Genomic DNA, 13,762 nt, shown 5'->3' on the forward strand with positions numbered 1-13,762 from the left:
AAATGAGAGCATTCAATTCTGCTGCTTTCTCAAATGTTTGGAACAGTAACAATCACACTTTCTGCGAACCTAAGAGGAACAGTAGAAGTTATACACATCAGCCACCTTAAATACATTTATGACATTACTGGGGCATAAAAAGTCTATATAAGGTATTAGCCATGAGTCAGCAGAAAAATATGTCAAAATTGCCCAGGAGCATTTACAAAAATTTTCAGAATTTGTTTCTGTAAAAGCTCCTTTCCCACTTTCCCCATTCCCCTAGTGACACAACAAAATCAAAACATGCAGAAATTAGAGAGATTACACCATGCATTTCATCTCCAGCATCCCCGTTAAGATATTCGATCTTAAAGACAAGGGAAATGAGGTCAGATGTCATTTATCAAAGTCTTTTTCAGACTTTCATTATTAGGAGGATTGGATTTTTGTTAAAGGAACTGAAAACCACCACAGTCACACAACATCACACAGCTATTTACCCCCAAACAAAGACAGAACCAAGGCCTTGCCCATCACTTGCTTTGTTGATCGCGTTGCCTGTCGCACTGTGATCGAGATAGCCTAGAGAGCAGCCATGTTTCCAGCAGCTCTGACTGGTCAAGCTTTCGACGTCTTCAGGAGCCATTCATCCAAAAATCATTTAAATTGGAATCCTAATGGCTATACACTTTTGAAATGCAGCTTGGTCCCAGTTTTTTTTTTGTTTTCTTGTACCATTACTTTGACACGTAGAGCCATTGGTAGCAGCTCAGGAGTTACACAACCAGTGTGTATTATTATTATTAGCAAGTTACTAAAGCTTAGTGCTGCTAATGCTCTAGTAGATTACAAACATTCTGGACTGTTTTTATGCAGACAAGCAGGTATTTGTGAATGGCACAATAATTAGACATTCCCACTTCTGCACAAAGCCCGGACAATTCAAAAGCAGCCGAATTATGCAACATACGAAATTTTGCCACTGTTTGCTAGAACTTCTTGTACCTGCCAAGTATACATTGTTGTACCTCACACCTTTGTACCTCACATATTGACCTAGAAAGATCTAAGTGTCAGCTTGCTATGAATATGGGAAGGGTTGGTTAACTGCCTTTAAGCAATCTAAATTTCCCGAGTACAGACACTACACCACTGAAACAGGGAAAGAATCACAGCTCACATTCCACTTCAGTCATATCTATTTTACTCTGTCCCTAAAGAAACACAGCCTTGCAGCCCAGTTTATTAGAAGAAATATCTACCCTGCACTGAAGATCTATCTAGCATTTTACTCCAGCTGGAGTAAAAATCAACGATGCCGTTTCTTCAAAATCAGGGTAAGTCAAATCCATCAAACCAGGCTATTTATATCCAAATCTCAAAACAAAAATCTTGCATTAAAGGAGGGCAGGGGGTGGGGAGAATAAATAAATAAATGAGACCAAAGATTATCCAAACACTGCCAGCACTGCTACTGCAACTGTATTTCACAAGTTGTGAAATACACAACCAGTGATTCACCAACAAATGTTCAATTAATTATTCATTGCCAGTGCTGATCACCAATGCCCAACGTTCCACATTCAAGAAAAAGGAAAGCCCTCTGCAATTTTTTTTCCTTACAACAGACAGTTACTGAGCTTGAAAGATACTCTTCTAAACTGACAGGATCCCTGTCTCAGACATACAAAGCCCTTGTGAACAGCAATAAAGAATTACTGGATGCTCTCATAGTCTGCATGCTGCATAGACCACAGTAACTCAGCACCACTTTAGATAAGCTACCCAGATCTACCAGTTAGCTGTACTGATACAGACAAGATGTGAAAATAATTATTAGAGATTTTTGGATAACCATAACAATTAATCTGAAATTAAAAAAAAAAAGACAAGTTCCAGAACAGCAGCCACTGCAAAAGCTACTTAAAATGTTTTTATGGGAAGTAACAAGTAATTCAGCGCTGCAATCTGCAAGCCTATGGTTTTAAATGATAAATGCCAACTTTAATTACACAATCAGACCTGTAATATCTGCTTAAAACGCTACTGACTGTAAAAGGGCTATGAAAAGTTTTATTGATGCTCTTTCAGGTTTTATTTCCTTTCCATGTGTTATCTACAATTAACAGAAAACAAGCAAAATAAATCTGAATCATAAACAGGTTTGCAAAGAACGTGTAATGAAAATAGAGAAAAACAGGAGCTAAACAAACTTTAATGGAAACATGCACTGGGCATGCAGAGACAACGCAACAGAGGACAAACATTAATAGCAAACTGTACTGTTACCACAAAGCAGTTATCATGTACATGAAAACAGTTTTCTTAATTGTGACTGAGAGGTTAGTTGCAAGTGCTTTAGTGGCTAGAGACTACTCCTGAGGTATTCTTGACTCAGGGCTGTATAACATGCAACAAGACAGCCGGTGACTGGAGACGTCCCTTTGATTTTCATAGTGCTTAAAGCAACATTATATTCATCACCTTAAGTCTCTGCACCACAGCTTAAATAATAGGGACATATTTGCCTTTTTAGATGCAAATAGGTGACAGCTTGTATATTGTTCTGGCATCAGTAGCCTTTTAACATTTTAAGCCAGAACCATGGGCCATAATGAATCAGTAAAATCTTACACACCTAATGCTGAAAATGAGGGCCTTAACTGATGACTTAATTTATTTTTCCTAATCATAAAAGTATAATTCCTATGTATCAGTGTATCTATATAAATTACTTTTTACATACTAATTTTTAGCCAGAATATATCTGAAGTTTTTCCAGACTGTGGTGTCTGAAGCTACAGCAAAACTGCTCTGAGAACTGTCACAGTCCTAAAGGCACAGAGAACCAGCTCTGGTGTAGGCAGTCACCAGATCATCTGCATAATTGTATACGGAATTTTTAAAAGCATTAAGAATCTATATCTTGTTATCCTGACAAAAGAAAAAAAAAACATGCATCATGAAGTGGAAAGACAAGTTACAGTAAAAGTACAATGACTGAAGCACGTCCTTTCAATCACCTCTCTCTTTACGATCTTAGCCAACACAGAATAATTTAGCTGCACTGATCAGCTAGAAGTTTAAATTTTGACCAGTAGCCTGTTTTGAGCCTCAAGTCAGAAATAATATGGCTGAGATGCATTGCCACACAAGATTCAGTGAAAAAACTTCTTGACTGAAGTGTGGATGGCAAAGATTGACACAGAAATGCATTATGTTTCATGGTAATAAAATAAAAAAAGAAGGAAAGAGGTGTATAAGACCATGACAACCAACAAGATGATGATGATCTGGGGTGTGCTTGCAGGCCACCTCATGTTCCCTGCCACGACTACATTCAATTTGATAAACATCAGAATGTACAACAGTTATCTTACTTCCTCATTAGCATTAAAGATAAACTAGAAGACTTTATCTAAAGAAAGAAAAAGGCAGAACTGCTTAATATCCTACAGCATTAACGGAGTCTGTGTGCAGATTGAGAAGTCACTGGGATGGACTATTTGAAAGGTAAACTTATGCTGAAAGGCATTTCCTTCCAGAATCCTACACTGGGACCCATATTTCCTCTGTGGTAGTGGTAGGAGCTCTAGTATCCATTGATTTTAGCCTGCCAGGAGCCTTTCCTGCATTAAATATGACCTCAGAGAGTGAGGTTCAAAAACATGAGAGACATCATGAGAGAATTTTTCCCATGGTTCTAAGCATTAGGTGAAACAATTAGGCTTTGCAGGAAGGTAATGGAGGGGTAAAGCCAGTTTTCAACTCATCTGTTGTTTTAAATATATACACATATTTACAGGTATTTCTATTGTAAGATTATTGGCATGCATCTTGACTCCACTGGAATATCCTCTGTCAAAAAGGACTGAATGGACAATTCAGCCCACATTACAGAAAATACAGAGCTGGAATCTTAGACCAATGTACTTTATTTCACTTTCAAAGAAAAGCATCACAACCTCTCCTCAAGGGTCCACAACCTACTCTCAGTTATACCACTGTATCTCCAGGGTCAGTAAACAAAACTGCTGTTGCATAAATTAGACAGGACAGAGAGTAAATGGGGCCCCAAAACAGCTGTTCAGCATGATCACAACTCTTCATAAGGACTAAATACCAAGATAAATCTAGAAACTATTTTTTATTGTTTTATTTCATGTTTATTTTTATCTGCAGTCAATGAGTCCATTCTACATGGAATGTTATACAGCTAATCTTAAGGCTTTTAGTTTGTTGGTAGTTACAACACTCCCCTCCCTCCTAGCCTTCACTACTGAGCTCACTTGCAGGTATTGTCTTTGGCCTTGAGAATAACTCACTTGCTAATGCAGCTGATTTAATAACGTTGCCGTGCTGAAACCTGTTAGTATAACTCGATGCGTCATACCTGTCAGATTCTAGTTCTCTTCTTCATTATGATGTAATCTCATTAAATCTCAATTACTCATAAAAGATGGTTTAGCTGGAAAATCTTAATACTATTAACAACATGAAAAACTCACAGTAAATAACATGAAATAAATGTGTCACCTTAAAGCAACTGAGTGTCAGTGGGGATATTCAAATAAACAAGGATTAACGTGAAACAAATATATCTCCAAGGATCTGCTAATTAAATAGAAGTCAACTGATGGGAAGGAAGAGAAAAGCAGCAGGGAAATCTGAAGCCAAAAGATTAAACCAGTACCAGTAAACCATACTGAAAAAAAAGGTGTCTTTTGCTGCAAATGATTGCATGTCACAGTCCAGACCATGATCGGTCATTGGCTGTCCGTCTGCTAATAAAGTTTTTGTAGTTTTGGTAGGTTTGGGAGCGGTAACTAACCCGTGGAGATTCCTGGTCTGATGGCAAACCATTTTGGGAAACCTGTTCTCCTTTTGTCCCATCCCTGTTGAGGAAGAGGAAAAAGAAATTTTATTAAGCTTTTGAAAGTCAATCATCTGTTTCTCCCGAACAAGATTTTCATACTGAATTTGGCATATCTCAGAAATGCAACCAAGTTCTTAAAAACTGCCATCTGTTGACAACATTGTAAAAGCCTTTAAAAGATTTCCACTTGCAGTGGCAGAAGCAAAGAAGAAATGCCCAACTGAATAAAAGAAATCCGAAGCAGTTTGACTAAAACAGGCTTTTGTGACAGTTACCTCACAAGGTCTACTCCTATCACATAAGTAATTTGATAAATGTTAATGTTCCATGGACATGGCTTAAAATCTATCTGCAACTGATGCTCATTAAAAGAGAAAGACAAGATTGTTCAGAAATATTAATTCATAACGCACAGGGTATATAAACTGCATTTTTACTTGAAGGCCAGGTATGTATTAACAGCAGTAACTGCTTCATGATGAAAAATTGGAACATTCATCTTAGCAATTCAGATTGCATCTTAGAATTCAGATGCCTGGGAAGGTCGTGGCCCCACCAACTACATCCATGAAGTCTTCTAAGAAGGGTTACATCACAAAAACAGGCAACCTCCAGACTTCCCCTTTACAATGCATCCTCATCCTGAGAATTCCAACACAAGAAACTGCATGAAGCACGTACTTCGGCTTCCTGCATGGGCTTACCATTGCTGCTGGGAGCCTCCATCTTCTGCAACCTTTGGGCTTGGCTCTGGAGTAGGTGGCTTTCTCTTCCTCTCCTCTTCCTCTTGTTGTCGACGAACTTCCAGCAGTTCCAACTGAGAAATGAAACATTTTTGTACATGTTAAAGCACTCCAACTCTGCCATTTTTCAGGTCCATTTCTAGAAGCTAAGGATAATTCTCTGCATTTTTCTGAAACTCCTGAAATAAAAGTTTATTGGAATGACATTTGAAGGCACAAGTCTTTAAAAGTATGAATCATGTGAAGTTCGTTGCACTGAATTTGTCAGTAAAGTCATACAGCACCAGACCCTCAGCATCAAATGGAGTGCTGGCACTGGCACTTGTCCAGATTTCTTATCTAATTCATTTCATTAACACAAAACAAACATAAAATCATCCCAAGCTATCAAAATACTGAAGTGACATACTCATCTGCTTGACATACGTAGAAGTAAAATGTTTCACATGTGAATCCCTGAAATGAACGATCTAAATAAAAGCAGCTTGATTTTTGAAGATCTTGATAAACTTGAATTCACTATGCCTGCAGCTGTGATGCTTTGTGCATGTGAAAAATTAAGCCACTTCAATTTTAGTGTCTAAGGTAAAATTATTCCTGATATTGCAGCTCTCCTGAAAATTTTTGTTGTTATTGCTGTTTATCATGTACTTCTAGGGGAGAACATAGCCTTGTACTGGAGTGGTCAAAACACAACAATCATTTTCGCTGAACTCTCCTCCCCACACTGCCCTGAAAATAGCTAAAAATATTTTCAAGAGTTTGGATCTGAGTCTTCTTCCCTCAGAATCTCCCTTCCCTTTTGTCAGTACAGCCTTTATGTCAGAGGGCTGAAGCAAACTGCTCAACTCTAGAATTTGCTTCTGGGGCCTACAACAGCTCTTGTTACCAGGAAGGTCATTTATCACTTAATCTTTCTCTGCAGGCTGCGGAGCTCCAATGAACCTGAGAGGGTTTTAGTACTGTTGGGAATATGAAACTTCATGCTCTGGGTGACTGGCCTTGGCTGATGCTCCACAGGGTCAAGAAATGGAGATCAGGGTGGTGGTGATGGGAGCTCCCAGTAACGATCAGCTGGCACCACCAGGAAGCGGAATGGTCGGAAGCACCGGTCGCTAGCACTCACCGTGGTCAGTCTTTCCAGTGCTGCAAATCTCTCATCCCAAGTAGCTGCAGATTTCTCAAATGCTTCATGCCGCTTAATTAATTTTTCCACTTCGTCAACACTTTGACCTATTTCACGACTGGATAGGTAGGGTTCCTGTCCCAGCAGCCAGGCCTCAGCCACACTTGCGTCTCTTGAAAACTGATGCACCTCCAAAACTGAATAAAGAACGTACACATATTAGTGCCATTAGTGCCAAAAAAGGCATCAGGCATCTTCTGAATTTACTTTAAAGCAGCTGAATTTACTTCAAAATACTATTTGGCTAAATGTTTTCCTTAACTACACTGAAATTAATGGTTTAAAAGACAGAAATTTGTCATGTTGGCTTTGCTTTGATGAAGAACAAAAGTGAAGTTTATATCTTCTACAGATCATTTCACTTTCTAATTTTAGTGTTTCTTTTTGGTTCTAATCTGCTGTAACCAAGTAAAATCACAGCAGAAATTCTGTTATCTGCTGGTTTCTTCCTTAGACTGGCCTGCCTAACAAACACGAAGAAGGCTGCAAGTCCCTTCAGCAAGCAGTATTTCTGTACTTCATGCCTGTCTAGGGTGCTGTAGTTCAGGGTTTCCTTCCAGCTGAAGAAAACTTCAGCAGCTTTTGTGAAAGAGGTCACACAATTCTGATGAAGAATATGATACAAACACCAACGCTTAGGGACTGTTCCTCATGCTGCTGTTTTTCTTAAAGCCCGCTGAGGCTTAGGAAGAATGAAGAAAGTACACACAGCAGCCCAGAACTCTACAACATGATTACACTGCACTCTGTATTTTGAGATGCTGGAAGGGCACAAGCTGGCAACTGTTTGCTACAAGAGCTACAGAAAACCTTGTTAGAGTTTCTCAACTGTGTTATTTCTGGTGAAGAACTTGGAAAATGCTGCAATGCTTAAAGTACATCTTTTGTCAATAAACTGTTCATCACTCTTCTAGCCTGTCAGATAATGCAAGTATGTTACATCTGTAAGGTAACAACACTTTGCTTCCCCCTATTTTTTGTTAGCACATCCTCCGTAGAACCGCAGCTGGAAGATGACACCTGCAGAACAGGCTAGATCTACTTCACCTAGCTCTAACTTCACTCGTACACAGTAAGATCTTCAGTGCAGGTTTCTTTGTTTCAAGTTCTCCGTTATTTTACAATTAACAGATGTGAATTCTACAGTTACTACAGAACAAGGGTGCTTTCAAGCAAGGCTAATAAAAGAAGGTAAGGAGCTGTAGGTTTTTTCAATGCTCAGAAAGACAGAGAAGAGAGAGTTAGATATGGCTCTGCCAAGAAAAATCCAAGGACGTCCTTACTCAGTCTCAGCCACTCCCATCTGTCTTCCCACTTGTCAATCATTTCTTTTCTTTTTTCTGTCAGCTGCAGTAGCTTTTCCTTGATCTGGATTTAAGAGGAGAATGCAGGACTGTTACATAAGCATCAGGCATCACATTGACCCCACCGCAACATGTAAGCTGTTACCACAAACAAAAGACACTGGCATTTACTGAAAGGAAGCACTGCACTAGTTTATCAGGAAGTGACTTGAGTATGAAGATACCAGCTTCTATTTTTGAAGTAGAAATAAATATTAAGTTTGCATTAAAATATCACATTTGCTTAAGCATACAGTATTTCTTAAGAACTACAGTATCTAAATTATTTGGTAAAATGAGCACAATGGACAAACAAATGGTGCAAACATGTAGTATATCTTCCATCATTTTTCTAGGAAATAATGCAAAGCATGCTGCCCATGTGAAAGCCTCAAGCTCCCTGTGCTAACAGTGATGTGCCAGCGTAAGCCCTATATTATTCTCAGGGTAAATACTGGCTAGCAAAAACTCCCAGTTCCTCTGCAGCTCTTATGTGTAATGCAGACGCAGAAAATATCACCTTCCTGTGTGGGCAGTGTCTTACAACCAGTGGCTACTCTCCTTTGGCCAAAGGAAGGCAGGAAGAAACAAGGGTTTAACTGCTTCCCAACATGAATTCACAGCATTAAATCACACAGTAATTTCACATAAGCAGATAACTGCAGTGGTCCTTGAAGTAATGCATGACATTATAAACATGCAGCTTACTAATCCACAGATTAGACAATGAGAGTTTCTCTAGCTGAAACAGAATCTTTAGGCCAGCAGCACTGCAGCTGTTACACGTTCAGTAAGCACAATACCTCCTCTGATGCGTAGTGTTTTCTTGCCAGAAGAGATTTGCCGAGCTCGATACAGGTAGTAAAGCTGTCATTTCGGGCATCAATTTCTGCTTTGATACCCTGGTGATTGTTCATTAGTAGTTCAACAGATGAAACATCCCTAAAATAGTCAATCCATGGTTCAGAAACACATATTTCAGACATAAGAGCAGTTATGGTTTCAAATAAATCATCTAACCCAGAATGGTACCGTACAGAATTTAATTTGTAGGTTATCTCGGTAGTCCAGAAAACAGGATTTGTTTATCCGACATCTGACTGGCACCAGAATGCTGCTGTTCCTGAGGAAAGGCTGCTAACAATCTCTTTGAACATGATTTTCCATTGCAATTACTTCAGTATCCCCAGCCTCTGCTGGCAGCAGTACAGAAGAGCAAGCTGCCAGCACACCACCATGTTTTGCCAGCCACTCTGAATTTCTGGCTCAGTGACACCAAGTGCTATAAACGTTCCTCAACTGACCTGCAGCCTTATCTTTCATTTGGTATCACACAAGATGCTCCACATTACCTTGGCTTTTCCTGGGCTTCGATCTGCCGGATAACATCTTCCATCCAAAGCATGAGATCTCGAACCATGCTGAAGAAACGGAATTTGTCTCCCGTGTCCACCAGTCTAACCCTGCGGCCCTCACACGCATCCAGCAGCGCCTTCCATGCCTCTAGGACCTCATTTTCCCTCTTCTGGATGTCATCGGCTTTGTCTCCAGCATAGGCAGCCTGAAGGCGTGCAGCATCCTCCTGGAGCTGTCTTACCTGGTGTGTGTTTACAAGAGATAAATGTGTCAGCACTTGGGTACTTTTGAGTCACATATATGGGAGTTTTTTAGCTTCTAATTCATAATTTGAATTGCTTTCTGAAGTCCTTGCCAACATATTTGATCTGTCAATACTAGAAGGGTTTATTTTATTATTAAGTCGGTGTACCCCTACAAGAACGTTTATTGGAGAAGACTGTTGGGTCAAGGAGCCCCCAAAATAACAAAGACTTGCCACTGCCTAAACCTTGTGTAAAACTGGGTGCCAATATAAAGTGACTGTTAAATTCTAGGGCAAAAAGGAACTATTTCCTCATCAAATTTTCTTCCTCTCACTCAAGTGACAGAATGCCACTCGGGAACTCCCGGATCAAAACAGCAACTCTGGCTGACATAAGAGATGCTTTTTCAAAAACGTAGATAGTAACTTCAAACAGCAGCAAATCCAGAAATGGAAAGACCCTTCTACTATTAGAAAACTCTTTTCCTTTCAAACACTCTGGGACATCAAATGCTATTTCTTGGCCGTTTCACACATTTTTTCCAACTCTATTAGCTCTTTTCTAATCATTTTCTCATTTTTAAAAAGTTTGAATGCAAAATTACTAGCTAGAGGCACACATATCATGCCACTACCACAGTGATTCACCATAGCTCTGCACTGTGATTACATATTCCCTCATTTAGGTCTTGATTCTAATTACCTTTTGAGAGACTGAGATTGGTATTTTGTGAACCTCTCCCATTTTATGTATAAAATCTACAGCTCCTGGAAGTAAAACACTTGAAAAATCCAACAGTTGCTACACCTCCTTTATTCTAGTGTAAACAACTATGTATATTGCAACATAATTGAGAACTGGCAGGCAGCTCAGCCATAAAAGCTATCTTTTCTGTCCTACTGGGATAAACGCAGTCAGTCTTAATTCCCTCATTTTTAAACACGTGGTTCCTTTCCAAAATTCTCATTCTGGCAGTTGAACGTTGTGTTGTTGGTTTTGAATCTCGAGCGTGCTGGATGAACAGCTGCCTTCTTCTATTTATCATACCTTGGCTTCATAAGATAAAGAATTAGATCAAGTTTGGCTGCTTTTCAAAATCTTAGCTTGGACTATGCACTTGGAATCTCTGCAGACTGCTATTAGGAAGCACCATAAAAAACAATATTCATGTCCAAAAGCATAGACTCATAACCAAGTCAGAAAGCCTCTCTGTAGGGATACAGGCTTCCTTTGCCTCTCAAAAAAGAAAATGGAAAAGTACCTAGCAGAGGAGGTTTGGTTTTTTTTGTCGGTGGTGCTGTTCCTTGTTGTTGTGGTTTGCTTTTTGTTTTGCAAGTTCACACATCCCTTTATATTTGCTCCTGCCCCTCGCACATCCTTCCTTGATTCTTCCATGGGCAGCCAGCTGTGGCTCATGTTCACCCAGGTGAACAAGGCATAAGGAGTAAGCGAACTTAAGGTGGCTTCCAGCACAACTTATATGAATAATATCCAAGAACAACATTCAGAACAGAAAAACCTGGAAACTGTTTTTCATGTTGCCTCTCTACATTAAAAATTCTCGAGAGATTTAATATCTCTTCAATGACTTTCAGAAATTGCCTAAAGACACAATATCTTAAGTCAAATGAAAATTTTTCTTTGAATGTAAGCTGTTTTCCTATTGTACCAGCCACTCAGTGTCCTTCTAATGCTGCTGCTGCTTGGGACAGTCAGAAAAAGGCTTTCTGAGGAGCTCAAGTGTGTTATCCTCACACCTCTCTATCTACACTCTATTCCTATGCACACAGCAGGCTATGACTGGCAGGTGACATCACAGCGTTTTGCTTTACTTCAGATCAGTACAGAAACTCTCAACTTTTATGACTGCTTCTCCAAACAAGGACAGGAGAAGGAATAATGCTCAAGAGGCAACTATCTGTCCAGAAATCCATGGATTTCTGTTTTAGGGAAACTAACCTAGTGCAATGACAGAGAAGTAGAAAAACAGATCAGAAAATGATGCGTAAGAAGTAATTCCTGTAGGAATACACTTGGAAAGCGGCTGCCAGTGCTGTCTGCCGGCCTCTGGGGCCAAATGCAGTGGAAGCACTCTGCAGCTCAACTTTCTGTATCCACAGACAGTGTTACTACTTGGTACACACCTGCGTGCCGAGCGCTTGGATATCGTGCTCAAACGTTGTGTGCATTCTCTGTAGTGTTTCCACTGTGTTTTGGTCTCTACCGAGCTCTTCTGGCAGCTTCTTGTGTTTGTCTTGAATGCGTCCTAAGATTTCCTTGGCATCATGGTAAAATTTGTGCAGTTCATAAGAGGCTGCCAGAATTTGTGTTCTCGTGTCAATGAGCTCCAGGAGATCAGCCCAGGCCTCATTGAGACCATCTTTCCATTCTGCAATTGTGGCAGCATCTGAATGTCCAGAGTTGATGAGCTCGTCAGCCATGTGGTTAACAGTGTCCACACGCTCCTGCCCGATGTTTCCGGTGTCTCGGGCAAATTCTCGGAATCGCTCCTGTAGCATCTGAAACACACACAAACAGATTCATGCACGGTTGCAATTACAAAGTGATTTGAGCAAACCACTCAGAGCGGTTACGTTAACCATCTGCTTGTTTGCTGCACGCAAAACAAGGGTAAACCTGCAGCCATGTCCAAAAAACTTACCGTTACGTGTTCGTAATCCTGTCCCAGCTCATGGGATCCTGCCACCACCTCCCTTTCAGCAATCCACTGCTCCAGGTCGTCCACCTCTCTGTTCAGCTGGAACAGCCTGTGTCTCTCATCCAGCTTGCCCCTTCTCTCTTCTGCTAGATCCTTCAGGCCTGCATACAGCTTATCCACTTTGGACTGGCGCATGCTGATACGCTCACTGAAAAAAAAACAAAGAACACTGAGTCCTCACTGTCTTTTACAAACAAGTAAAAGAAAAAATAAAATGAGGATAAAAATCACTCTTGAGAGTTTAACCCCAAGTGTGCCAGCTGCATGCAGAAATTTGGCTCAGACACCCTGGATCTATCCTCTGCTGGAATAGTTGACTGCCCTAGCTGGAACTCCCTTCTGCCCCACGTACATATAAGCCCACTGGCTTGAGAGAGTAAAGCTAGGAACCAAGATCTCCATTTGTTTCACCACAGATTACCCCAGAGTTTTTTCCCATAATGATAAGCAGGATTTGAGCTGCTCAGGCAAGGAACATTTCATTTTCATTTAAATTCTGCTCCGAAGTTCAGAAGCACTGATGGGTTTCTTATTCCCTAAAGCTCAGCATTTCCAAAAGTGATTCATGTTTCTACTTGCCTTATCTTTTCACCTATTTTGCCCGAGACACATAGCCCTGCCTTCCCACCTCCATATAAAAATGATTCTGTTATTACAGTATTCAGCCAGCCCAGTCAAGAAATCCACTCTCATTAGAAATTCTGACGACCACAAGAGAGTGCTTTCGAGTTAAATATCAGCCTCCAACCAGGGGCAGAGAGCATCTTTGCTAAGATTGTTTTATCTTCCTATCTGCAAAGCTAGGGCAGTTAAACACGTCAGCCTCGTCATCAAATCAGTCTCATAGTCAAAACCAATGGAGAATTCTGTTTGCTTAACTGCAGCTCTTAGAACAAAACAGCTCTTCATCTTCTAAAATTCTCCCACAGGGAAAATCATTTAGGAATGTTGGGAGAAATTAACAAAAACCAAGATGTTACTATGCCCATGTTTAAAACATAAGACTCAAGAGTGATTCTTCTGAAGTCTTATTAAAGAGAAGAAGTAGATCTTGGGGAGCACTGCCTTAAGACAGAGGACAAATAGCTGCCACTCTATGGTCTGGATATAAAGCTGGCTGAAAGAGTGAAGACGGATCTTTGTCTCTCAGGATTGCTATACTTCTGCACAGATCAGCAGAGCTGGCAGACCTGACATCACCAGCCTGTAAGGAGTACAACAGGCATTTATTGAATGTGTGCAGTACTATCCAGAAGTCAACAGCTGGACATGCTGGCCTTGTTCAGGACAGCAAACTGCACTCAGCATGCTG

The 13,762-nt window shown here is 40.3% G+C and overlaps 1 protein-coding gene across 2 annotated transcripts in view; it reads right to left on the reverse strand.

Annotated features, from left to right (window-relative positions):
• The window catches only part of SPTBN1 (spectrin beta, non-erythrocytic 1), a 90,650-nt gene that overhangs the window by 6,659 nt on the left and 70,229 nt on the right, over positions 1 to 13,762 (reverse strand). For both annotated transcript variants that reach the window (XM_021392828.1, XM_021392829.1), the window contains exons 24-31: positions 12,394 to 12,598; positions 11,876 to 12,250; positions 9,483 to 9,727; positions 8,934 to 9,072; positions 8,071 to 8,155; positions 6,728 to 6,924; positions 5,563 to 5,675; positions 4,814 to 4,877 (exon numbers count right to left, since the gene is read on the reverse strand). In XM_021392828.1, the coding sequence (XP_021248503.1) occupies positions 4,814 to 4,877; positions 5,563 to 5,675; positions 6,728 to 6,924; positions 8,071 to 8,155; positions 8,934 to 9,072; positions 9,483 to 9,727; positions 11,876 to 12,250; positions 12,394 to 12,598 (1,423 nt within the window). The remainder of the gene's footprint in view (positions 1 to 4,813; positions 4,878 to 5,562; positions 5,676 to 6,727; positions 6,925 to 8,070; positions 8,156 to 8,933; positions 9,073 to 9,482; positions 9,728 to 11,875; positions 12,251 to 12,393; positions 12,599 to 13,762) is intronic.

This window comes from Numida meleagris, chromosome 3 (assembly GCF_002078875.1).
Source record: "Numida meleagris isolate 19003 breed g44 Domestic line chromosome 3, NumMel1.0, whole genome shotgun sequence".
NCBI lineage: Eukaryota > Metazoa > Chordata > Aves > Galliformes > Numididae > Numida > Numida meleagris.